This window comes from Aquarana catesbeiana, linkage group LG04 (assembly GCF_042186555.1).
Source record: "Aquarana catesbeiana isolate 2022-GZ linkage group LG04, ASM4218655v1, whole genome shotgun sequence".
Taxonomy (NCBI): Eukaryota; Metazoa; Chordata; class Amphibia; order Anura; family Ranidae; genus Aquarana; species Aquarana catesbeiana.
This window is the reverse complement of record NC_133327.1, coordinates 141922622-141949863: the sequence shown is the minus strand read 5'-3', so window position 1 is coordinate 141949863 and position 27242 is coordinate 141922622. Positions and strand designations below refer to the sequence as shown.

The 27242-nt window shown below is 41.5% G+C and overlaps 1 protein-coding gene across 4 annotated transcripts in view; it reads left to right on the top strand.

Moving 5' to 3' along the window:
• The window catches only part of YEATS2 (YEATS domain containing 2), a 114322-nt gene that overhangs the window by 60885 nt on the left and 26195 nt on the right, over positions 1–27242 (top strand). For 3 of the 4 annotated variants that reach the window (XM_073625817.1, XM_073625816.1, XM_073625815.1), the window contains exons 14-22: positions 470–622; positions 1243–1492; positions 4258–4419; positions 5541–5650; positions 5745–5894; positions 6398–6571; positions 6672–6861; positions 8528–8627; positions 15267–15340. In XM_073625817.1, coding sequence (XP_073481918.1) covers positions 470–622; positions 1243–1492; positions 4258–4419; positions 5541–5650; positions 5745–5894; positions 6398–6571; positions 6672–6861; positions 8528–8627; positions 15267–15340 — 1363 coding nt within the window. The remainder of the gene's footprint in view (positions 1–469; positions 623–1242; positions 1493–4257; positions 4420–5540; positions 5651–5744; positions 5895–6397; positions 6572–6671; positions 6862–8527; positions 8628–15266; positions 15341–27242) is intronic. The other variant, XM_073625818.1, reaches the window with a different exon arrangement.

Sequence of the window (27242 nt, the reverse complement as noted above, 5' to 3'; positions counted from 1 at the left end):
ACTTTGTCGCAGTACATTCTTTTTTATATTTATTTTTTATTTATTTTTTTAAACAGCAGCAGCCTTTACATTCTACCGCTGCTGTTTTTACACATCAACTTTGCACATCACAGCAAGCGCAGAGAGGCATGACTAGGTACTGTATACGCCCTGTGCGCATTAATTAGGTTTTTTGGGCATGTGCATCACGCCTTGTGTCCACAGCTGGTTAATGCATCTAGTTATATTGATCACATGGCTGTGCAGAATTAACACCCTTTTTGGGTACCCCTGAGCTGTTTTTTATATTTTATGGACCTTGTAAGGGAGGTAACCCAACACACTTTTTCAAATTTAAGCACTTAAATGTCCATTATCTCTTAACTAATTGTCAGTTTGTTTCTGTATACCATTCTAATCATTAATGTGTCATAATCTGCTGGAACTGAAAAAATATTTTGCTGTATTTTTTTTTTTTTTTAATTATCAGGTGATCATAAAACAAGAGCCTGTTGAAACTTCGCAGCAGCAAGAAACTCCTTCAACATCGCAACCATCAGTCCAACAAATCGTAACTGTGAAGGGTAACCAGATGATTGCTGTGTCACCCCAAAAGAATCTTGGCAATCCTGAGGGGGCTAAGGTAATTAAAGGAGTTGTGGTAACAGATGCAGAACTGTAGCTGTTGGCTGTAGTGCAATTCGGTCCTAGGTGTGCAGCTATTAAACTGGCTTTAGGTGAACTTCAAATTACTTTGCAGCAATGATGAGACTCGTTGTAAGATGCAGCATCTTTAGCACACTATGAGAAATTAACCATGTTTTAGGAAATGCAAGCTCTTGAAATATTATGTCTATTTAGCAGAAGTTATAATCTATTAAAGTTGAATTCTGGGCTAGACAAAATGTACCCTTGCATTTGGGGCCGTGGTCACACTCCAACCTCTTTTACATACAATGTGGGGTTAATAGCCCTGCAAAGTACGTGACGACATCAGTGGACCGCCCACAGCTGAGAGTGCCAGAACCATATGGGTTCTGGCATATAAATTAATACTGCCCGTTCACCGTCTCAGCTTTGAGTAGTCATAAACAGGTAGTGTCCTGCAGTGCATAAAATTGCTAACAGCAAAATTGCTCAGTTACATATTTTAAGGCATAATATTGTTTGTATGTAAACTATATCCTTTTTATAGTTACTTAAAGGTCCTTAATGACGCAGTAGATATTTTCTGGCTGATTTAAATTTTTTTTTTTGCTTTAGGTTGTTGGAATTCCTGTTGGATCTGCTGTACCAGCATCAATTAAACCATCTGTGACTATAAGTGGTGGGCAGATCCTTGTTGCCAAATCCAGCTCTACAACTGCCAAGGCAGTGGGAGCCAAACAAATGGTAGCTCAAGGTGTGGCCAAAGCTGTTGTTAGCAGTGGAAGTGCCAGTGTTTTAACACAGTCCTCACAAAACGTGACAAAAGCACAAGTTGCATCGGCAAAAACCGGAACCCAGGGGTCAGGTATTGTAAAAATATTCTGCTCATCAATGCTGATTCATGTTAATTATTTTAACTTTCAATAACTCCAAATTTTTTTTTTTTTTAATCTGCTGGCACAAAAGGAACTAAGTGCCCGGAGGTGTATGTCACCTGCTAGAGCACTTTCATTATTTTCTTTACAATTTACTGTTTCACTAAGCGCTGAGAGTATAGCTATCACTGTATTTCTGGTGCACCGAATGCCTAGCTCCTGGTGTCCTACACAGCAGCCATGGGGTCTTTTGCTGCCGCACCTCAGGCCCCTCTGCTCATTGCCCAGCCCCCAAATGCTTTGCATTATTTGAACCCATTCACAAAATCCAAAGCTTTCTGTTAACCAGTGCTAGAGGAAGGTCGGGCAGAGTGACTGCTGTGCATGACAGCCGTACCTCTCTCCTCTCGGAATGCAATACTATTCCAGCTCAGTGAACTAGTGCATTGTAAACAAGAGGCAGATTCAGGATGTGGCATACACCTTCTTGTACTCTTTGTATTCCAGCAGATTTTTTCCTGCACCTCTTTAAATATAAAAAAATTTCAACGACTTGGTGTTGGGTGGAGGTTAATTATGGGATCTTCTATTTACTGCTGACAGTGTGTGATGTTGTAAAAATGATGTTATCTATATCGATTTCCAACAAATGACAATGAGATGTTGGTATACAAACTTGACTCCTGTTGAATGTCACAACAGTGCTCAAAATATAGAAATTGGTGCAAACTTCAAGTTCCCTAAGCTGTACCAAACTAAAATGAATGAACTCTTTTTGGTTCATTTGTTTCTCTTGAAATTGCTTAAAAAAAGTTTCATAAAATTTTTTATAACATATAATTGATACTATCTCTTTTGTAATGCAAGGTATAACATATCTTTCTTTTCAAAAACAAAATATATGTGTTTGCTAAAGCTTAGATTTGATATGAGTAATCCTGGAAATTTGGAAATCTATTTCAAGTACCCACACCAGTGAATGATTGCAGCTGGAGAAAATGGCTTTCATTCAAAAAGCACAAGCTGACAACCGTACAAGTCAGGTACTTCACTACGCTGTCTGAGGAAAATGTGATAGCTAGTGTGTGCTGTTGTCAGCTTGTGTTTTTGTGAATGAAAGCCCTTGTTTGCCTTGAAGTGACAGGGCTCAGTGCTGGCTGTAACCTGGCTAAAGCCTGCATGACAGAAATTTAAAAAATGTATTATACTGTATTATAAATGTAATATATTGTATATATTCATTATCCACTGTTTGCATTTTAATGGGACCTGTGGGGGAATTTAACAACCTTTTTTCGCCTAGTGATGGTTCTTTAAGGATGTATATAGCACCCTTTTGTCTGGTCTGTTTTTACATTTCTTCCTGTTTTTAACCTTAATCCATGTTCCCCTGTTCCATTTTCCTGAAGTGATCAAAGAGAACCCATGTGTTCTGTCTTATAAAGAAATCTCCCAGGTGTGATCATTCCCTAGTAAAGAGCCCTTGCTCAGAATATGTAGGCTTTTACAGTCTTAAGGCCCATACACACGGTTTAGAAAATCTGAACTTAAATTTCGTCCAATGAACAATCTGCCGATTTTCTGATCGTTAGTATGCTGCTTTTGACAGCCGATTATGAATTTTCGGCAGACAAAAACTGGATGTGCAGGCTCCAAAATTTTTGTCTGATGTGACCACAATGTCGGATTTTCTTTTCATTAGTACGATTTTCTGCCAAAAAAAAAATCTGAAGAGCAAGACTAGGCATGCTCAGGAATGAAAGAACACATACAAAAAACAATTCAACACCTTACGTCACTTCTGACGTTGAATTCTCTCGTCCGAAAATTTTCTGATAGTTAGTACCCTCTTCGCTTTTGATTTGAGACTAGCATCCAACAAAAAACTCTTGAGTACAAGGCTTAACACTGAGTCCAGAATGTTAAACCGGCTCGCTTAGCATTTCTACCCTACTTCAGCATCCAATTAAAGCGGAGTTCCACACAAAAATGGAACTTCCGCTTTTCGGAACCCTCCCCCCCTCCGGTGTCACATTTGGCACCTTTCAGGGGGGAGGGGGGTGCAGATACCTGTCTAAGACAGGTATTTGCACCCACTTCCGCATAGACTCCCATGGGAGTCTATGCCTCTTCCTGTCCCCACCACGCTGTCTGCTGGGAAACACACAGCTCCCAGGAGATAACGGGGACCACTCACGTTGCACAGCGCGACTCGCGCATGCGCAGTAGGGAACCGGGAAGTGAAGCCGCAACGCTTCACTTCCTGATTCCCTCACCTAGGATGGCGGCGGCAGCTGCCGAGAACCGAGCGGGTTCTCGGCGTCGCCTGCCGACATCGCTGGACCCTGGGACAGGTAAGTGGCCATTTATTAAAAGTCAGCAGCTGCAGTATTTGTAGCTGCTGGCTTTTAATATTTATTTTTTTTGCGGTTTGGGTGGACTCCCTCTTTAATAATCGTGTTAGTGGTGTCTGCCATCCTTTTCCAACTCTTTGTCATTAAAGGCAGTATCTTACACTCTGTTTTCACACTAAATATTTTAAGCAATTGCAATCAATTTCTGTATCAATTTCTTTATCTGAATATCTAAAAACTAAAGCCAGGCAAGGGTCTGGAAACCAAGATTAATTAAAATCATTGAAAGAGACAAAGTTGTCCTGGTAGTGACTGCTTTTTTTTCATGTTACATTCTTACAGCTCCTAATGTTTCTTCTTTTTTTGGAAGTGATATAACTTATTGTATTTAATTTCCACAGTAATGGCAACTCTACAGCTACCATCCACAAACCTAGGTAACTTAGCAAATCTACCTCCTGGCACCAAATTATACCTCACCACCAACAGCAAGAGCACTTCTGGTAAAGGAAAGCTGTTGCTTATACCTCAAGGCGCAATCCTGAGAGCTGCTAATACTGCAAGTAAGTGTACATACAGGGCCTATACTTCTAGAATTTTACACATCATGTTTATTTATAATGTATATGGAAAAAAATGTTTTATTAGCAAAGGAATATGTTTGTATTGATCAGAGAATACACTTGTGATATGGTTTAACACCCAAACCATGTATTTATAATATTTTGGCTAATTATACTTTATTTATTAACATTTGATGTTGGCTCGCACACAGAATTTACCAGTTTCCGAAACATTTGTGAAATGTTTTGTTAAAGCTCGCTTTAGAGACAGTCGCTAATAATATTGCATTTGAGCTTTTTGTAAAGTAGGCTATATGAACAAGCATGCAAAGGTGCAAAAGGCACCAGGTGCTCATTAGTTGTTTTGTTTTTCTATTTTTTTTTTCTGTGACATTCGGTAAAGTGTTACTAAAACCCACAACAGTAAAATCAGTTTGTATATAGAGTAAAGCATGATTGTTATACTTACTGTGGAACCTACAGGATTAATCCTCTGCATTGTGTAATAAGGCTGTTTGGTCCTGTCTTTTCTGATCTTCCCCTTCTTTTGCTGTCCCCAATCAATTTGCTGAAAGAACAGAGCCTTGGAGGCACTCTCCACATGCTCAGTTTGGTTGGGTGCATGTGATCGGCACAGGGCCAATCAGCACTGTCCAGACAGAGGGTCAGGGGTCATGCAGCCTCAGAGGACAGTCAGAGGAGAATGAAAACTCCTCCTGCAAGCTTCAAACCAGACAGTGATAGAAGTCATAAGACTGCTATATACTGCTTATGAGGTATTTAGTAGTTTATATTTCCTAAAATAAATAATGCATTTCCATGTTCTTTGTACTGTGGGAGACCAGATATAGTGAATGCAGGGTCTGGGTTTATTAACACTTTGAAGATAAAATGGTGATTTTTTAACCTGTAACTTGAAAAGAGGTGAATCATATCTGTTAGATAGCATCACATATGTCGTGTTTGTCTATTTGTTTATGAGTTCTTGCATAAGGAGGCATTCATCTCGAAGTGATACAGTAGTTTATATTATTTGGTATTGCATTCTTTTTTGTACAAATGTTTTGTCTGCTATTTGTACTGATATTGTAATGTAAATAATCTTTAACATGTATTTTAAGATCTGCAGTCGGGAGCATCCAGCAGTGGTGGCTCTGGCACGGCAGGAACATCTACAGGGCTACCCCAACATCTCACCTACACATCATATATTCTGAAACAGACACCTCAGGTCTGTATATTGCCCCATGGAAAGGACTCCACATTTACTATGGCTTCTGTTTATTTTGTTGCCAACAGTGCTTAGTTTTGTTCATCTTTAACAGGGCACCTTTTTAGTTGGACAGCCATCGCCACAGACATCTGGAAAGCAAACCGGATCAAATGTTGTGGTTCAGGGCAGTGGTGGATCATCTACACAGGGTCAGCAAACAATAAAAATAACTGCTGGACAGAAGAGCACACTGATTGCACAGGTAATGGTTTATTTCTAATTGGATATGACTAATGCATGTAATTATTTTCTAATTATCTGGTGCTGGAAAGCACACCTTATGCTTGGGTTTGCTACTTGACTGAATTTTAAGTTAGTTCACATTCATGTACTGACAATTGTTAACTGCTACACAACTGTTGGGTAATAATTTATATAATTTATGAAAATTAAAGAAAAATTCCCAATCACAAACAGTGATTTTTAGTTAGAACCTGGCTTGTGTATGCACGAGCCAGAGTTGAGTTTTTCAATGTGGAATAATGTAACATTCTGAGGCATCATGATCAACTAATTTTTATCTGACATACATAGCACAGTAATATTCCTTTTGTAAGTTACTTTAGGGTCACTGTACAATGTATTCTGATGGTAATGGTGTTAACATAGAGGGACAGTGACATGCACATGTCTTCTGCTGTCTTGTTAAAAACTCTGGTAGCACTAGTTTTTGGATGCATGTTTTTTTTTTCTTTCATATTTAAGGCAAACAGTGGTTCAGCTGGATTAGTAAAGATATCAGAAAATGTTCTGAAGTCATTGCCAGTGACATCGCAGACACAGAAACCTGGTACCACACTGCTAAGGGTCGCTGGTGGGGTAATAACTACGGCCAGTACATCATTGCCATCCTTGTTGGCAAGTGGATCAATTCAACAGGTACAATAAGAGTTCAAGGATAAGTGAAATGCATTCGTGTAATGTAGCCATTTATTATCTATGGACTGATTCTCACTTTCACCCCTCTTTGTTTTCACAGGCTGCAGAAGGCTCCAGTACATCTACACAGAATGTGTCATCAAGCAAAATACATGTCCAACACCACACAGGCACTACTGGTACCAGCCTAATAAAATCTTTACCCAGTGGGAAATCTAGCACCATACCCACACCAGTGTTATCATCAAGAGTCGCACTTAGTCTGGCTCCCAACAGCTCTTCTCTAACAGGTCATTGTCACACATCTCAGCCACAAAAAATTATGTTTTATTTGAGACTAGATTACTCTGTTAGTCTAAAAAGTTGAGTTGTCAGTACATTTACCATTGCCTTTATGATACATATGTATTACAGACCTCAATGCTAGGTTTTCTTATATTGCTATTGTCGGAACTATGTGCCAGCCTTTCTCAATCAGTGTGCCGCGGGATCAGGGGAGAGAAGGGCTGTCAGATGAGCCCGATCTCCCAATCCCCTGCCAAACTGTACATCTCAAAAGTGAAAGTAAAGGGAGAGGAAGTGTGCTGTGCTCTCTGCTTCCCCCTGCAATACCCGGCTGAATAAGAAACTGGAAAGGTACTGTGCTAGATTCGTTTTAAAAGGGCTTTATACGTGTGTGTGTGTACGTGCAGGGGTGGACTTACAACTCATGGGGCCCCCGGGCAATAGGAGATTATGGGGCCCCCAGGCAATAGGAGAAGATTATGGGGCCCCCAGGCAATAGGAGAATATGGGGCCCCCAGGCAATAGATTATGGGGACACACAGTATACACACACACACACATACAGTATACACACACAATATACGCACACAGTATACACACACAGAATACACACACACACTGAAAAAGGTACTGGAGAGGCGGGCAGCTATAATCTTGGGATTTAAAAAAAAAAACACAGATTTTTACATACTGTCCCTGGTTTTATTGAGGCTGGCAACCCTGATGGGGCCCCTTAGTGGCATGGGGCCCTTGGGCAGTGCCAGAGTGCCCGAATGGTCAGTCTGACCCTGTGTACGTGTGTCTGCATGTGTGCATATATACGTGTGTGTGTGTGTATGTTACCTTTAATCCCGACTCCCCTATTCCTGTACAATCAGAACTGCCTTTGTAGGGCTGGTTTGTGATAGTAGCAAGGACTGATGCTCCTCTGGAAAGCAATCCATGTTCAGATCACTTATCCGAGGCGTTTGACAGGCGGTAAAGAGGCAATATGTTGCCTTCTCACCACCTGTTTTAAGCCTGTAAATGCAGCATCACTACACCGCAACCGTGCAATGCACACAGTTGCGGAGTAGTTGCAGTGCAGCCCCATTCACCCTGGGTATACCTCCAGCTGCAGTCAAAGCATGTGTACACCCCCAGCTGCTGTCTCTGCAGCTAAAGGGGGAGAAGTTGGTGGTAAAAACAGTTTTACCGTGTGGTTTTACCGCCCCCTCCAACCTGACATGTGAACAAGCCCTTGGTTCACATCTGTGTGGCTGCATGTAAGGCAGCCCATTCATTTCAATGGACTTCCCTACCCACAGAAATGCAGGGAAAGAAGTCCCCAACCTTTTTTTAAAAATTGCGCCGCACCAAAATCACCCCATGTTTGCCAATGTGTGGGGTACCATTAAGAATTAATGGCACCCCTAAAGAGCAGAGCATTTGTCTGTGTGTCAGGAACGAGCGCGATTTTGTGTATGTTCCACGACACACAGTAACGTGAACCAAGCCTTGGACTGGGGTGCCTCAAGACTTAAATTACTTTTCAAGGGTGCCCCGACTGGAAAGAGGCTGAGGAACACTGTTACGTGCCATGTATAACATTGAGCGGGCACAACTGAGGTGTGAATGTGGTGAAAACTTTATATGCTGTTATTTCATGTTAAATTGCATATTTGTTTACAGTGAAAGCAGAACCTGACCACAGCAATGCTTCCTCCTTCCATTCGAGCAGTGCAGCAGTCAAGATAGAAGATAACTTAGACCAGGAATCCAGCTCTGTGAAGTAATTCTATTAATTCTATTCCATGTTGCTTCTTGAAGTTCTGCAATCTAGTCTGTGTGTACTAAATATAAATTTCAGGTAGACCGCTAAAAACACAAATCTTATATGCAAATAATTTTTTTGCTGAAGGATTTGTACATTTGCCCAACAAGGATTGTGTTCCTGGGATCCTTGTCAGTCATCACACCCAGGCCCTCAGACTCCACTACAACATGCATTGCAGTTAAAACAACTGTATTTCATAAAATAAAAATACTGCAAGTATCCTATTTAGCCTCTGTTCACACTGAATGCGGCTTTGAAATTGTGCTACTGCAGCACGATTTCAAAGCCGCAGGACAGTGCAATTTCATCTGTGGTCTTGCTGACATCTGTGTGATTTTTTTTTTTTTGTGTTTTTTTTTTTTGTTTTTGTTTCAATGTTTTTGTTATATTTTTATTTTCCATTGTACATGAGAAGAAATAAAAGAGAAAATTACATACGTACAGTCAAAATAGAGTTTGAGTACATCCAGAATAATGATAACTTTAGTAATCAGTTAGACATATCAATGTATGTAATCAGAAAGACCCGTTTGGGTCGAGCCCATTGAGTTATAAGATGAGACATATGAGAGACTCTATAAGGAGTTTGTGGAGAATCCGAGCGAGCCACCAAGGGAGCAAACTGTGAATGGGTGGGGGCGCTTACAGCATGCTTTTATCATGTAATCTTACTGGTAATACGAGCCGTATATGTGAGTTGCTCTGTGTCTCTGATAGTGTGTGTATTAAACCCATCGTCAGGGATGGGTTTCAGGGCAGAATCTCCTACTAGTACATTGGAATTGAGTAATGCGTACTCTGTCTGGTATAGCTCAAAATTTTATTAAGGAACCTTCGTTTCTGTTTTGTGGAGAGAAGGGTAGGGGTATAGTGGGGTACAGGGAATGAAGTGGGAGGGTACAGTTAGTTGTTTCAGTTAGTTATCTTATGCTGTGTAGGTGCCCCCGGATTAAGCTATTGGGTCATTTTTGATAGACTGCGGAATTCCGCAGATTCTGTGAAGTAAATCCAGCATGCCCAAGTTTTGCTGAACTTTGTCAGGGTATCTCTCACCTGTTGGATTAGGTCTTCCATTTCAGCGATCCTCCCTACACATTTAAGCCATTCTGTGATACTAGGAGGGGAGCTATCCTTCCAATGTAAAGGTATAAGCATTTTGGCTGCGTTGATAAGGTGTAGGTTAAGAGATCATTTGTAGGTCGACTGGGGTAAGGATGTGTGGTGAAGTAAATATTGAGCTGGTGTGAAGTCTGGAGTGTAGATCGTTTATATTAGAAATCAAACGGGGCAGGGCTTTTTTTCTGCCGGAACTTGCCGGAACGCAGTTCCGCCACCTCAGGCAGCCCTCTTCTCTGCAGTATGTCACATAAAACAGAAGCCGGTAGAGGAAGTTTTCTATACCATTCACTTCCTCCACCAGCTTCTGTATGCTAGGCATCCAGGGAATGTGCTCCACAGCTGACTGGTGGGGGGGCCCGCAATTATCGGCATTAATGGGGGATTTCAGAGGCAGCTATCCCCGCGTGAGCCGAGTGAAGCTCTCTGAAACTCCTCCTCGGTTCTGTGCTACACTGATCTGACAGGTGGAGCTGCATGGAGGAGACTGCACAGTAAGCTGAAGGGGGAAAAAAAAGCCTGATTTGACAGAACGGAAGTCTGCTGCACGGCTCTAATACCAACGAAGGTGAGATAGCTGTGGAGGGAAAGGGGGAGGAAGGGGGGCTGGTTGTGCAGAGAGAGTAGAGACTGAAGTTGTGGATGTTCTGCAGAGGTCAGAGCTGGGGGGGTTAGATTGTGCAAAGTGAGAGTTGTGAGCAGGGGAAATGTGTACAGGGTCACGAGTGCTGGGGGGGCTTGGGTGCAGAGGTGGAAGATGGGGGGTTGTAGAGGGTTAGAGCTGTAGATGGGGGCGCAGAAGTGAAATGTGGAGGGGGGGATAGGCTGTGGATGGGAGTGCAGAGGTGATTGTGGACTGGGGGTGTAAGCAGTGGATGGGGGGTGTGCAGAGGTGACATGTTGACAGAGGTTAAAAGGGGAATTGTGGATGGGGGGAGGGGACTGTGCATGGTAATGTGAATTGTGAAATGTGGGGACAGAGGGGGTGAGCTGGCTGTGGATGGAGGGGGGAGAGGGTGAGCTGTGGGGGGGAGGTGAACTGTGAAGAAGAGAAGGTAACCTGTGGGTGGAGGGAGGGGGGGTGAGCTGTAGAGAGAGAGGGAGAGGGTGAGCTTGGGGGCGAACTGTGGAGAGGGCAGAGAGGGTGAGCTGTGGGGGGGGGAGGGAACTGTGGAGAGGGTGAGCTGTGAGGGGAGGGTGAGCTGTGGGGGGAGGTGAACTGTGGAGAGGGTGAGCTGTGGGGGGGAGGGAGGTGAACTGTGGACGAGAGAAGAGAAGGTAACCTGTGGGTGGAGGGAGGAGGGGGTGAGCTGTGGAGAGGGGGGAGAGGGTGAGCTGAGAAGAGAAGGTAAAGAACACTTTACTTCTCTTTCCCAAGGAATGGCGGTGTTGGGGGCGGGAATAGGGGTGGGGGTGGGTTGACTGGGGAGGGTGGGTTCCTGCTGCACCTATTCTCTGAGGGAAAAAAAGCCCTGAAACAGGGTATTTCTTTCCAGTAGGGTTTTGTATCAGTGGGCAGTCCCACCATATGTGGAGCAGAGAGCCGTGGGTCGTGTTGCATCTCCAACATAGTGGAGAAATATTGTGGTGGTATTTGTGGATTTTATCTGGGGTCCTATATCACCTTGAATAGATTTTGAATCCGTTCTCCTGTGCGGAGATATTTGTGGGCCCTTTGTGTATGTGGGAGAGTGTTCGCTCCCAGTCCTCCTTTGAAATGTCATTTGCAAGTTCCCTTTCCCATTGTTAACTAGTCACGTTGTTTTTGGGATTGTCAGCTGTGAACAGTAGGGAGTATATATCTGATATTAGGTGTCTTTGGGGCTCCGATTTAGAGCAGATTGCTTTGAAGGGGGTGCATTATCTGCACCAATTGGAGAGTGGTTTGGAGCTAGTTAAGAAGTGTTTGATCTGCAGGAACTTGAAGAAAGGAATGTTTTGGTCATGGCTGCGGGAGGAAAGGGCTTGAAAATGTAAGAGCTTACCCTTATCAAAAGGTTTCCACCCTAGTCGATTGATCTACATGTGAACTATGTGTGGCGAGCTCTGTAAGCCCTGATGGGAAATCGGGGTTTCGGTCGATAGGGGTCAACGGCCGGGGTGAAGAGGCAATATTAAACCTTTTGCACACAGCGCAAAAATTCTGTAATGTAGGACCAATTAGGGGGTGGGCAGTGATTTCCCTAGGGATCGAGTTCGGTCTAATCCACGGTAGGTGATGGATTGGCAGTTGGGAGAACGCTTCCTCAAGTCTGATCCAGTCTTTAGTCTTTGTGTGGAAGTGCCAGTCAACTATTCTGGCCAAGCGGCAAGACCAATAGGAATTATAGATATCTGGGAGTCCAAGTCCTCCTTTCAGTTTAGGAGTTACTAGTCTGGTCCAACCTAATCGAGGGTGTTTTTTGCCCCAGATTAGCTTTTTGCATATTTGCTTGTATGTGGAAAAAAATGTTAGTGGAATTTTGATCGGTAAGGTCTGCAAAAGATATAGGAGTCTGGGAAGGATATTCATTTTTACAATGGCTGCTCTCCCAAACCGAGAAAGGGCCCAGATCCCATTTTTGGTGATCTTGCTGGATGGTTTTGAGGATGGGGAGAAAATTTCTAGACTATAGGTCCACTAATTTTGCCGGTAGCTGGATACCGAGATATGTGGACATCTGTGTGATTTTATGCACAGATGTCAATGCAAGTCGCACATGAATTTGCCAAAAATAGTGCAGGAGCTATTTTCAAATCACACCTATTAAGATGGTGCCATTAAAAGACATTAGGTGCAACTGCAAGTATGTTTTGTAAATCGCATGTCGCACCTGAAGTCGCATTGGTGTGAATGGGGGCTCAGGCACCTAGAGCTGTTGACACAGGCCTGCAGCAGGCTTCAGAACATGGCCATTACTATCATTACTATCAAATCCCAGACCATTCTGAGAGGTAAAATTTCTGCATCTCTTTTAGTGTTGAAGCTTGCCTGCTCCTTCCTGCACATTTCTTTAGACTAGTGAGGCAGCCTCTGATAGTGATGAGCCAGTAAAAGAATGTATTGGTGGGGTGAGAGCTCTATGGCACCTCAAGTGAAAACTGCCCAGAAACATGCCAAAGCACAGGAAGCAACGTCAGGCGGGGGAAACTGTCACTTTGCTCCACAATTAAGAGGCACTCACCAGTCAAGCTACAGGGCAAGCAGTCCAGGTTTAGTCCCTCTTGGCCTGCTGGCCATAGCAAACAATCCAGAAAGAGCCCCCCCCCCCCCCCATTCCCCCATCAGGGGTAATAGGAATAGGCTAACATTTTATGGGACTAAGGATAGAAGAAAAATCTTCAGAGAGACAAAGGGAGGCTCATCCATTACCCAAGGAAACTAGTTAAAAACTCAGACTTGGCTGAGTTGGAAGGGGTTATACCTGGGTGGGGGATTTTTTTTTTTTTTGGCCATTGTCTATTTACCTGAAAGTGGCAGCATAATCTGAGAAGCAATGAACATATGAAGTACCCTGTGGTGTTGCCTGGATAGCATGCTGACCTGTCCCCGGTGGTTTTCTAAGCCACATATTTGGAACAAACGTGTACATCAAATATTCACAGTTCACCGCGTACATGATTGTCCAGTTTCAAAGAATGCCAGGCAGCTAGCATTTACACATTTCCTTTATATCTGTCTGAAGTTAAGAGTTTAAGGGAAGAAAAAAATGTTAATTATTTTTTTTAAATGTATTTGTATACAATACTGACATAAGTACCCAAATATGTGTTGAGATCAGCCTCTTGTAATCCCCCATAAAGCAGGGCTCAAACTGCTTACAGGAGAGCAGAGTAACCGCTGCTACTTCAAAAGCACTATTTAATTCATTTTGAATATTCAAAGCAAACTCACCCATCCATCCATACCTCCATGCTTTATTTTGTTTGCAAAATCACTTAGAAAAACACCCCTAGCATTTCTGTGGCCATCTTGAGTAAGGGCAGATGATCCATGTAGAAATTGCTTCCTGGAATCCATCTGCCCTTAGTTCAGGCATGCAGGCAGGAGGGTGTGCTTAGTTGAGAAAAACCCCTCCTGAAGACTCCTGGGATGTATGACCTCATTTGTCTAGGCATGGAAACTATGAAGTAACTAAAGAAATGTAAAAAAAAATAAAAGTTTATCACAAGTAAATTTGATATACTTACCTATCTATTTACTAAAGCTAGCAGCATAAAGATTCAAAATAGTCAATGTTGATTGAGAGGGTGAAGTGGAACTAAACTTTCTCATTTAACAATAACTATTAGTTAATTTTTTTGGGGAAAAAAAAAAGAATAGTTATTGTTAAATGAGAAAGTTTAGTTCCACTTCATCCTCGCAATCAACCTTGACTATTTTGAATCCTTATGCTGCTAGCATTAGTAAATAGATAGGAAACTATATTATATTTACCTGTTTTAACCCTCTTCTTTTTTTTTTCTTTTTTTTTTTTGCATTTCTTCAGTTGCTTTCTATCTTTCTGGCCTAGGCCAAAATAATGTCATACATTCCAGGGGTTTTCATGGGCATTTTTTTTCTTTCATCTGGAGGAGGGGCTTTCTCATCTAAGCACACCCTCCTGCATGCCCGAGCTAAGGGCAGATGAATTCCAGGAAGTAAATGCTACATGAACCGTCTTACTCAATAAGGCCATGGCTAGAAATGCTAGTGTAAGTGATTTCTCAACAAAAAAAAGCATGGCGGTATGAATGAATTTGGTTTGAATATTCAGATACACTTTTTACTTTGCTTTCAAGAAGTTTCCATTGGCCAAACCTTAAAGAAGAACTGCAGTCTGCCCGCATAATTTGTAATAGAAACATATTTGCCATTCTGAAGCTTCCCTCCAACCACTTTGCATATTATCTTATATATACTGTGATTCTGTACTTGCCAAATATGCTGCAGAAATCTCCCTCCACTGAGTCTGGCTGCATCCATTTTAACTGTGGGCAGCTGAAGTTGCTGCCTGTTCACTTCCTGGATTTACACAGACACACAGAGGCACACTTCCAGCTCTGCAGCTCTGGTTGGCCCTCTTTTAACTCATCCCTGCTCCCTTCCTGGCAAACTCAGGAGAGTGAGAGAGAGAGCTGTGCATGATGTCATAAGCCTAGGCTTTTTACCAGACAAGAAACAGGAAGTGGGCTGTATAAGGTATTTACTGGCAGGAAAAAAAAAAGTTTTACAATCCAAAGTTAAAACAACAAGAGCAGAAGATTTAATAGATGGAAAGCTGAAAAAAATGACTGAAGGTCTGCTTTAATGTTTGTTTTACGGGAACAGGTGATGTTACATTTGTATTTCTTCATATTTCCATTTCTATGTTTTCAAATTAAAAATGTCTGAAAAATACAGGAAAGGGTATGTTTTTCTTGGTAGTATATATGTAACAGTGTAGACTTTTAAATTGCATTCATTTCTGTGGTATACATGACTTTGACAGTGTTGTATGATGATGTTGATAATTGCAGGACAGAACATCTGCAGAACTTCAAGCAGTTATTAACTGCAACCGTGAAAAAGATCCCTCTTATAGGTGAAAGAGGTAAGAAATATAAGTCAGAATGCAGTATACTAATGTGTATTCTAAATCCTGCTTTGTTTATTTATCTGTTATCTGCCTGACCCTGGACATAAACCATTTGGGTTTATTTACTAAAGCTGGAGAGTGCAAAAGCAGGCTCACTTCTGCATAGAAACCAATCAGCGTCTAACTTCAGCTTGTTCAATTAAGCTTTGGCAGTAGAACCTGGAAGCTGATTGGTTTCTATGCAGACGTGAGCCTGGTTTTGCACTCTCCAGCTTTAGTAAAAAGACCCATTGTGTTCCAGTCTACATATCACTGGAATTGTTTTATTACATGAAGGAAAATTTGTAGTATAAATGGTAGAGAGCTGTGAGGGTGCCAACATTCCAGTATAGACCGAACAAAGGGAATAACCTTCAATCAATGGAAGGGGACTTTAAAGGCACATTAGACAACAATACTGCAGAGACGCATATGTAAAAAAGGATACATTTTATTGAACAACAAGATAAAAACTACTAATAGTAATGATATAGGTAATTAAAAGAATGGCTTATACATATGTGCAGATAGCACAGAAAGTTGCTACCAAGAGCCTTGTACATAGGTTAGATATGCAGTGAGACAGCCAAAGGAAAATTAGTGTATTTTTAGTGAGCACATAAGAGTATTTAGAGTTAGTTATTATTGCAATGTTTTCCTTTAAAGTGGATGTAAACCTGATTCATGAAATTTGAGCTGGGCACATCTATCTGTAGTGTTTTCTTATCTCTCTCCAAAGCACTGAGTCTTGTCTTTCTCCTGCTCTGTAGCTCTGTTATCAGCCTGATAACTTCTGACAAGTTCTCCAACACAGGAGATAAAAGCAGCCTGAAATTTGTCCTGGGAGGATGTTATAAATGGATTAGCGGACAGCTTACCTTCTCACAGCAGAGCTCTACCTTCCTTCCTTTGCCAATGTGGAGTGGGGGGGTGTGACTTTCCTCCAATCAGCTGTCTTGGTTGTATGCCAATAATCTACTTCCAATGCTCAACAGGAAGAGAAAATCTGTAACACCATGTGCACTTTCTAAAGGTTATATAAAGCTGAAGACAGCAGATATACATGTAAAACTTATGTAGGGAGATTTGTTTCATCTCTGTATCATCTGAGGATGTTCATCTCACTGGATATATGTGAGCGTTTACATCCACTTTAAAGCAGTTTTGGTGTGCCTTGCATATTTGTACTTGTTTTTCCATAGTTGTGTTATGGTGTTACATATGATGATTTGTAGGAAAAAAAAAAACACCAGTTGGGGCAAACAATACATTTGTAATCACTCTGCCTTTCTTCTTAACAGCTGTGGACATATCGGCTCAAGCTATCCATACTTGCAAAGATTCTTTTATCCACACTGTTTAGCATGGATGGAGGAATCTGCACTGCTGGTTAGAGCTACACGATTAGTCGTTCAGAATCGTTATCACGATTTTTTTCCCCCGTTGCGATCTTAAAAAAAAGTATTTGGCGATTCTTGTAGATAATTCTCTCTGCTCTGCTAAAGCCGACAGCCATCAAAAGAAAGGAAAGAAAAACGGGCAGTCTGCCAAGAATCACAACACTCTTTAGCAGTGAAACTTAAGTATAAACATTGTAACAAGTTGTCCTTTAGATCAAAGGAACACACTTTGGTGTGAAAATTAGGGAAGTTTAACCACTTAAACACTAAACCTTTTTCTGACATTTGTTGGTTTCAAGTTAAAATAATTTTTTTTGCTAGAAAATTACTTAGAACCCCCAAACATTATATGGTATGGTGGTTGCAATATTTTATGTCACATTGTATCATTCAAATGCTATTTTTTGGGGAAAAAATTACACTTTAATGAATTAAAAAAAAAAAAAAAACCTAACCAGTAAAGTTAGCCCAATTTTTTTGTATAATGTGAAAGATTTTACGCGAGAATCGTGATCCTTTTATGCTAAGCAAAAAAATTTCATTTTGGCCAGAATCGTGCAGCTCTATTGCTGGTTATTATATTCAGATTTTTTCTCTCAAAATTTGTTGAGTCAAGTGGTTCCAACAGAACCACTCACAGCTCAAATTTAGGTGCATTCAGCAGGAATCAGATGAAATTTGAACCGTGTATGGCCAGCTTTACATTATGGGAAGGAGCATTAAAGCATGCCCATTTTGTAACACTGCCAAGCTGGAAACAGAACCAGCATCTTTAGGCTTTATGTACACTACAGCTAAATGGAGTTTAGAATCTTTTGGCGGTTTTTTTTGCCAAAGCTCCTAAATTCAACTTCATAAAAGCCTATGTGTGGACACACAGGCTTTAAAGTGGATGTAAACCCAATGTCATCCTTTCTAAACTACTGCCATAGGGGTTATCTATAAGGATATACATGCCTCCTGCATGTATCTTTACCTGTCAAATGTCTCCCTTCTGTCTGTTATGAGACCCGAAAAACTGCATATTCTGTGGGTGGGTCTGTTGTCTAGACTCGGTGGATCGTGATGTCAGTAGACTCCGCCCGCCCACCTCTACATTCCTTGTCAATATGCATTTTCTCCTGTGTATTTCTTCCACTGAACTTCTGCTATGATCTCTAACATCCAGTGAAAAGACAGGAAAGTAATTACATAACTTCAGCATGCCAAATCATGCTGAGGTGTGGAACAGCCAATCCTTGCAAAGCTGCTGAAGAAAGGAGTGGGGGAGGGAATTAAAAAATACTGCATGTGTCTTAGGCTGTCACTCACAACAAGGGGGAGTATTTGACAAAGTTTTTCTCAGTTTGTCAATATTTTTCTCACTGAACAATAAAAGAGGATTGCTCAGAGATGGATTAACTCTGTGTGGCAAGACTGGGCTCAAATGATAGGAAATTTTATACTCTACAGTATGATATCAAAAAAAAAAAAAATTTGGGTTTACATCCACTTTAAGGATCGACTTAGGCGCTACTGCGGTTAGGGGAGGTTTGACCTCCCTCTCCTGAATGCAGAAGAATCGCGTTCAGGATAGGAACGTTTTGACCGCTGGCGGCAAAATTGCAGTAAAATCGTGACGCGATTTTTTCCGTTTTCCAGCATTCATAATAGGCTATGTGTACATGAAGCCTTAACATCTTGGTGCCGGCCTCTCAGCGGGTGGGCATTGGCACTGCGTGGCCACATATTTGCGTTCATTAGTGCAAATACAGTTGTGCCGAGAGGACACGCCCTGCGTGCTCATCATAAACCCCGCTCCCGGCATCCTAAAGGGTCGGGTGGTGCCGGCTTCAAGGGGTTAACCACAGACTTTTTCTGGCACTTTTTATTTACATGTAACAATCAGTATTTTTTGCTAGAAAATTACTTAGAACTCCCAAACATTATATATATTTTTAAAGCAGAGGCTCTAGAGAATAAATTGGTGGGTTTTGCAATTTGTTTTTTATGTCGTACAGTATTTGCACAATGGATTTTTAAATGCAATTTTTTTTCTTTGGGAAAAAAATACACTTTTTTTAGTCTTAATGCAAAAAAAACACAACACATAACCCATTTTTTGTAAAATATAAAAGATGAAGTTACGCAGAGTAAAAAGATCCCAAACATGTCACGCTTTAAAATTACGCACGCCCGTGCAATGACGACAAACTACGTACATTTTTCTATCCATAGGCTTCACTTTTAAAAGCCTTTACAGGTTACCACTTTAGATTTATACAGGAGGTCTAGTGCTAGAATTACGGCACCATGATCTGATATTCACGGTGATACCTCACATGTGTGGGACGATCGCTGTTTGCATGCGTGCAGGATCAACAAGCGCATTCGCCTTTAAATATACAGTATCTCACAAAAGTGAGTACACCCCTCACATTTTTGTAAATATTTTATTATATCATTTCATGTGACAACACTGAAGAAATTACACTTTGCTACAATGTAAAGTAGTGAGTGTACAGCTTGTATAACAGTGTAAGTTTGCTGTCCCCCCAAAATAACTCAGCACACAGCCATTAATGTCTAAACCGCTGGCAACAAAAAGAGTACACCCCTAAGTGAAAATGTCCAAATTGGGCCCAAAGTGTCAATATTTTGTGTGGACAGCATTATTTTCCAGCACTGCCTTAACCCTCTTGGGCATGGAGTTCACCAGAGCTTCACAGGTTGCCAGTGGAGTCCTCTTCCACTCCTCCATGACGACATCACGAAGCTGGTGGATATTGCATACCTTGCGCTCCTCCACCTTCCGTTTTGAGGGTGCCCCACAGATGCTCAATAGGGTTTAGGTCTGGAGACATGCTTGACCAATCCATCACCTTTACCCTCAGCTTCTTTAACAAGGCAGTGGTCATCTTGGAGGTGTGTTTGGGGTCGTTATCATGTTGGAATACTGCCCTGCGGCCCAATCTCCGAAGGGAGGGGATCATGCTCTGCTTCAGTATGTCACAGTACACGTTGGCATTCATGGTTCCCTCAGTTAACTGTAGCTTCTCAGAGCCAGCAACCCTCATGCAGCCCCAGACCATGACACTCCCACCACCATGCTTGACTGTAGGCAAGACACACATTGTACTCTTCACCTGGTTGCCGCCACACACAATTGACGCCATCTGAACCAAATAAGTTTACATTGCCTTGAAAAAGTATTCATACCCCTTGAAAGTTTCCACATTTTGTCATGGTACAACCAAAAACGTAATTGTATTTTATTGGGATTTTTTTTTGATAGACAACACAAAGTGCACATAATTGTGAAGTGGAAGGAAAATTATAAATGGTTTTCAAATTTTTTTTACAAATAAATCTGTGAATAGTGTGTCGTGCATTTTGTATTCAGCCCCCCTGAGTCAATACTTTGTAGAACCACCTTTTACTGCAATTACAGCTGCAAGTCTTTTTGGGTATGTCTCTACCAGCTTTGCACATATAGAGAGTGACATTTTTGCCCATTCTTTGCAACATAGCTCAAGCTCTGTCAGAATCGATGGAGAGTGTCTATGAACAGCAATTTTTAAGTCTTGCCACAGATTTTCAATTGGATTTAAGTCTGAACTTTGACTTAACTTCTAACACATGAATATGCTTTGATCTAAGCCATTCCATTGTAGCTCTGGTTGTATAGTTAGGGTTGTTGTCCCCCTGGAAGGTGAACTTCTGCCCCAGTCTTTTGCAGACTCTAAGAGGTTTTCTTCTAAGATCGCCCTGTATTTGGCTCCATCCATCTTCCCATCAACTCTGACCAGCTTCCCTATCCCTACTGAAGAAAAGAATCCCTACAACTTGATGCTGCCACCACCATCTTTCATGGTGGGGATGGTGTGTTCAGGTTGATGTGCAGTGTTAGCTTTCCGCCACTTATAGCGTTTTTGCTTTTTAGGCCAAAAAGTTAAATTTTGGTCTCATCTGACCAGAGCACTTTCTTCCACATGTTTGCTGTGTCCCCCACATGGCTTCTCGCAAACTGCAAATGGGACTTCTTATGGCTTTCTTTCAACAATGGCTTTCTTGCCACTCTTGCATAAAGGCCAGATTTGTGGAGTGCACGACTAATAGTTGTCCTAATATTTCTCCCACCTGAGCTGTGAATCTCTAATTAATGCTCTCCTTGCCTGGCCTATCATTTTATGTGGACAGCCATGTCTTAGTAGGTTTGCAGTTGTGCCATACTCTTTCCATTTTCGGATGACGGATTGAACAGTGCTCCGTGAGATGTTCAAAACTTGGGATATTTTTTTATATTTTTTTTATAACCTGACCCTGCTTTAAACTTCTGCACAACTTTATCCCTGACCTGTCTGGCCTTCTTGGCCTTCATGATGCTGTTTGTTCACTAAGGTTCTCTAACAAACCTCTGAAGGCTTCACAGAACAGATGTGTTTATACTGAGATTAAATTACACATAGGTGGACTCTATTTACAACTTAGGTGACTTCTGAAGGCAATTGGTTCCACTCGATTTTAGCTAGGGGTATCGGAGTAAAGGGGGACTGAATACAAATGCACGCCACACTTTTCACATATTTATTTGTTGAAAACCATTTATTATTTTCCTTCCACTTCACAATTCACAATTTCATGAGTCAGACGCACCAACTAGAAACAAGGCGTTACTCGATCTACCGATTACCAACAATACAGACCTGATCACGGATGTGGAAACACGGGGCTATTTAGGAAACAGAGATCACAGGTCAATTGGCTTCAGTATAAATCACACAAATGGGAAACACAAGGGGAACACAAAGACACTGAATTTCAAAAGAGATAACTTCCCTAAAATACGAACCTTGCTAGAAGATATAAATAGGAATAAAATCTTAGAAACAAAGAACACGGTGGAGAGATGGGTTTGCTTTAAGAGCATATTAAATAAGGGCTTAAGCCAGTGCATCCCATTGGGAAATACATTTTTAAAAGAACGAACAAAAGTCCTGAATGGCTTAACTCCAATGTAAAAATGCATATAAAAGCAAAGGAGAAGGCCTTCAAAAAATACAAGGCTAAGGGATCATCATCAGCATTCAGACTTTACAAAGAATGCAACAAGATATGTAAGGGTGCAATTAGGGCGGCTAAGAAAGTACACAAAAGACATATAGCGAAGGAGAGCAAAAAAAATCCCAAGAAATTCTTTAAGTATATAAACAGTACAAAGGGAGGACAGACCATATTGGCCCCATAAAGATAGAGGAAGGACATCTGGTTACAAAGGATGGGGAGATGGCGAAGGTATGGAATTCATTCTTCTCCTCAGTCTTCACGAAGGAATCGGGGGGGCTTCAGTAACCAAAACTGCAGTGTTTGTCCTCATGACACATCAGAAGAAGAGCCCTCATGGCTAACAGAGGACGGAATTAGAAATAGACTTGGGAAACTTAACATTAATAAATCATCGGGCCCAGATGGCTTGTACCCGTGGGTACAAAGGGAACTCAGTCAATTAATTGCCAGACCATTGTTCCTAATTTTTACTGACAGTCTACTGATTGGAATGGTACCAGCTGATTGGAGAAAAGCCAATGTAGCACCAATGATTAAAAAAGGGCCAAAATACATCCCTGGGAATTATAGACCTGTTAGGCTAACATCAATAGTATGCAAGCTCTTGGAGGGGATAAGGGACTATATACAAGATTTTCGTAAGAAAAACTGTATCGTTAGCAGTAATCGGCATGGATTCATGAAGAATCGTTCTTGCCAAATCAATCTATTAACCTTCTATGAGGAGGTGAGCTGCCATCTAGATAAAGAAAGGCCCGTAGACATGGTGTATCTTAATTTTGCAAAAGCATTTGACACAGTTCCCCATAAAAGTTTACTGTACAAAGTAAGGTCCGTTGGCATGGACCATAGGGTGAGTACATGGATTGAAAACTGGCTACAAAGGCGAGTTCAGAGGGTGGTGATAAATGGGGCATACTCAGAATGGTCAGGGGTGGGAAGTGGGGTCCCCCAGGGTTCTGTGCTGGGACCAATCATGTTTAATTTTGTTCCTAAACGACCTGGAGGGTCGGGTAAACCGTTCAATCCCTGTATTTGCAGACGACACTAAGCTAAGCAGGGCAATAACTTCTCCGCAAGATGTGGAAACCTTGCAAGAAGATCTGAACAAATTAATGGGGTGGACAACTACATGTCAAATGAGGTTTAATGTAGAAAAATGTAAAATAACGTATTTGGTTGGCAAAAATATGAATGCAATCTATACACTGGGGGGAGAACCTGTGGGGGAATCTAGGATGGAAAAGGACCTGGGGGTCCTAGTAGATGATAGGCTCAGCAATGGCATGCAATGCACAGCTGCTGCTAACAAAGCAAACAGAGTATTGGCATGCAATAAAAAGGGGATTACCTTCAGGGATAAAGCAATAATTCTCCCACTCTACAAGACTTTGGTCCGGCCTCACCTGGAGTATGCTGTCCAGTTATGGGCACCAGTCCTCAGGAAGGATGTACGAGAAATGGAGCGAATACAAAGAAGGGCAACTAGGCTAATAAAGGGTCTGGAAGATATTCATTATGAAGAAAGGTTACGAGCACTGAACGTATTCTCTCTGGAGAAGAGATGCTTGAGAGGGGATATGATTTCAATTTACAAATACCATACTGGTGACCCCACAATAGATATAAAACTTTTTTGCGGAAGGGAGTTTAATAAGATGCGTGGCCACTCATTAAAATTAGTAGAAAAGAGGTTTAACCTTAAACTGCTTAGAGGGTTCTTTACTGTAAGAGCGGCAAGGATGTGGAATTCCCTTCCATGGGTGGTGGTTTCAGCGGGGGCATCGATAGTTTCAAAAAACTATTAGATAAGCACCTGAACAACCGCAACATACAGGGATATACAATGTAATACTGACATATAATCACACACATAGGTTGGACTTGATGGACTTGTGTCTTTTTTCAACCTCACCTACTATGTAACTATATGCCACTTTGTGTTGGTCTATCACATAAAATCCCAATAAAATACATTTATGTTTTTGGTTGTAACACGTATGAATACTTTTTCAAGGCACTGTATCTTGGTCTCCTCAGACCACAGGACATGGTTCCAGTAATCCATGTCCTTAGTCTGCTTGTCTTCAGCAAACTGTTTGCGGACTTTCTTGTACATCATCTTTAGAAGAGGATTCCTTCAGGGACGACAGCTATGCAGACCAATTTGATGTAGTGTGCGGCGTATGGTCTGAGCATTGACAGGCTGACCCTTCAACCCCTGCACCAATGCTGGCAGCACTCATACGTCTATTTCCCAAAGACAACCTCTGGATATGACACTCATCTTCTTTGGTCGACCATGGCGAAGCCTGTTCTGAGTGGATCCTGTCCTGTTAAACCGCTGTATGGTCTTGGCCACTGTGCTGTAGCTCAGTTTCAGGGTTTTGACAATCTTCTTCTAGCCTAGGCAACCTTGGCACTCCAGCTGTGGTGAAACTACAAATCCCATCATGCCTCTGCCTCTAGGAGTCATGCCTATGATGGTCAGGGTCTTGCAATGGTTATGGAACTTGTAGTTTCACCATAGCTGGAGGACCAAGGTTGCCTAGGCCTAGGCCATCCTTTTATGTAGAGCAACAGTTCTTTTTTTCAGATCCTCAGAGTTCCTTGCCATGTGGTGCCAAGTTGAACTTCCAGTGACCAGTATGAGAGAGTGAGAGCGTTAACACCAAATTTAACACACAATTTGGACATTTTCACTTAGGGGTGTACTCACTTTGGTTGCCAGCGGTTTAGACATTAATAGCTGTGTGTTGAGTTATTTTGAGGGGACAGTAAATTTACACTGTTATACAAGCCGTACACTCACTACTTTACATAGCAAAGTGTCCTTTCTTCAGTGTTGTCACATGAAAAGAAATAATAAAATATTTACAAAAATGTGAGGGGTGGGTGTACTCTTTTGTGAGATACTGTATATATATATTTTTTTTATTCCTTAATTTTATTTATTTTTTTACACTGTTGCTTTCAATTAATTTTTTTTACTCTTATTGCTGTCACAAGGAATGTAAAAGTCCTATTGAAAGCAATAGGCTTTCAATAGGACTTTTCATACCTGTGACAGGTACTCTTTATGAAGACCCCAAATCCCTCCTCTGCCTTTAAAAGCATCTGATCACAGCATGATTGGTGTTCTTGAATGCTTTTGATTTTTAAAAAAATCACGCTGTTAACATCCGGGAGTCACTTTCGGGTTACCATAGCGGAGAGCCGATCAAAGCTTTTCCCAGCTTTGTTCGGGTGTCCGACCAGCCGGCAGACACACTGGCTGGTCGCCCAGGTCTCCTGGTGGGACGGGAGACCCAGAGCAAGCTGCGGGGGGTATTGCTGGGGAACATTGCTTGTAAAACCAATACAGCGGCTAGTTAGCTGCTAGGATTGCTTTTGCAAGAGAGCTGACCGCCGGCTCTAAAAAAGATAGCGGGATGTCTGCAGCTGCAGGCATCATCCCGGTATAACCACGTGAATTCCAGCTATGTACGTGTACCTCGCTGGTTGGCAAGTAAATAATGAGCAAATATAGCTGCACCCCATGTTGGTATGTGTGTGTGTTTGTGTATGTGTATGTATATGTATGTATATGTATGTGTGTGTATATATATATATATATATATATATATATATATATATATATATATATAGTTAGTTTAAAGTCCTTTCTAAGCAGTTGACTTTAGAGGCATGGGTTCAGAAGCTGAGTTTAGAGGCATTTCAAGCGCCTACCGCTTCTAAACGCCACGTTTCGTTTACAGGCATTTTCATTTTTGGCTATTTTCAAATCCTTCTAAACGCAAACGCGGCATGTAAACGCGGCAGAACGGACATTTTAAACGTGGGTTACTATCTGTCAAGTTAAATCGTTCAGGAGAGGTTGTAAAAACGTCCTGTGTACATGAAGCCTTACATGACTGTTTTTAGTTGCAAAAAAAGTTATGGTGGTTTACAATTGGCTTTCATGTCTATGAAAGTTTTTATTTATCCATGTCACGGTATAGTTTATGGTACTAATATTCAACTGGACTTGTTCTTTTCCGTAATGTTTCTTCCGGGTACTCTGGTTTCTCCCACACTCCAAAGACATGCTGATAGGTCAATTGGCTCCTGTATAAATTGGCCCTGGTATGGGTATGAATGTGAGTTAGGGACCTTAGACTGTAAGTTCCTTGGACAAGGACTGATGTGGGTATATAATAAATATGTAAATATATAAAGTGAAAATTGACAGCGCTATATAAGAATAATAAATAAAAATTTTATAAATTATGTAAACCCGGCTCGAAAGAAATATGGGGACTGCTATTGCTATTAAATGCCTAGCTGTTAAGGACATTAACGTTACATTCAAATAAAAAAGTGGTAACCCCTACTTGTGTAGAAATCTCCCTTTTCACCCTTTTCTAGCAGTCCATGCTGGAGCTGTATGCTTCTCCCTTTAATTCAGGTACCTCCTGTAACAGGGTAAGGAGGCACCTGTGCATGTGCACTCCCATCAAGTCCTAAGCTGAGCTGTGTGTGCCTGTGTATCCATAGACACACACCTAACTAGAAAACTCCCTCCTCACAGGAGTTTGATTGAAAGCAGAAGCCTATGGCTCCACTGTCCTCGGTTTCTCCATTAAAACCAGGAAGAGAGGGGAGCAACACTGATGCGGCAGTGGTGACATGGTGCCAGGTCAGTTTTTATGGATGAAGTGGTTGGATAGGTAGTGGGGCATTTTTTACCTTAATGTATAGAATACATTAAGGTAAAAAAACTTTTAGACTATAGTACTACTCTAAAACTGTCCCACTTAAGCTGGCCATACATTATATAATTTTCTTATTCAATTTCCTTTAGATTTACCTTTAACCATGTAGTGCAAGGGCCTGCCTGATTGGATACAAACTGAAAGTGTTTAGGTTTGACCATTTATTATATGGCTTTGGTAAATCTGGCATTTTTATGGTATGTTTTATAACAGAAAGTAAGGGAAACTTTTTTTGTAGTTTATTTCCCTTTTATGTAAAAAAAATGAAACTCAAAAAACTGCGCCCTCCTTGAGTCCCCCCCACTGCGCTCAAAGCCAAAAAAAAGATGTTATACCCCTGTGAAAGAAGTTAGTGTGATTATAAAATATAAGTGAATCTGTAAAGTTTGTCCAAAGCAGCCACCTTAAATATAAAAACTGAAAAACCTCTATTGATATACAGAATCCCATGATTAAGTCAGGTATGACGAAACATGTCGGGGCATGGCTGTACGGCATCAATCAGTAGCAGATAGTGATGGACGGGACGCTGCTTCTCATCTCCATGTATCAGCGGGAGATTCGTGCTCGATTTGAGGAGCTGCAGTGAGCGGGGGTGAGAGCCTGTTATCGCTTACCTTGGGTCCGCCGCGACCTTCATTCACAGTGGTGCTGGGCGTTTCACAGAGGAGGATTGAA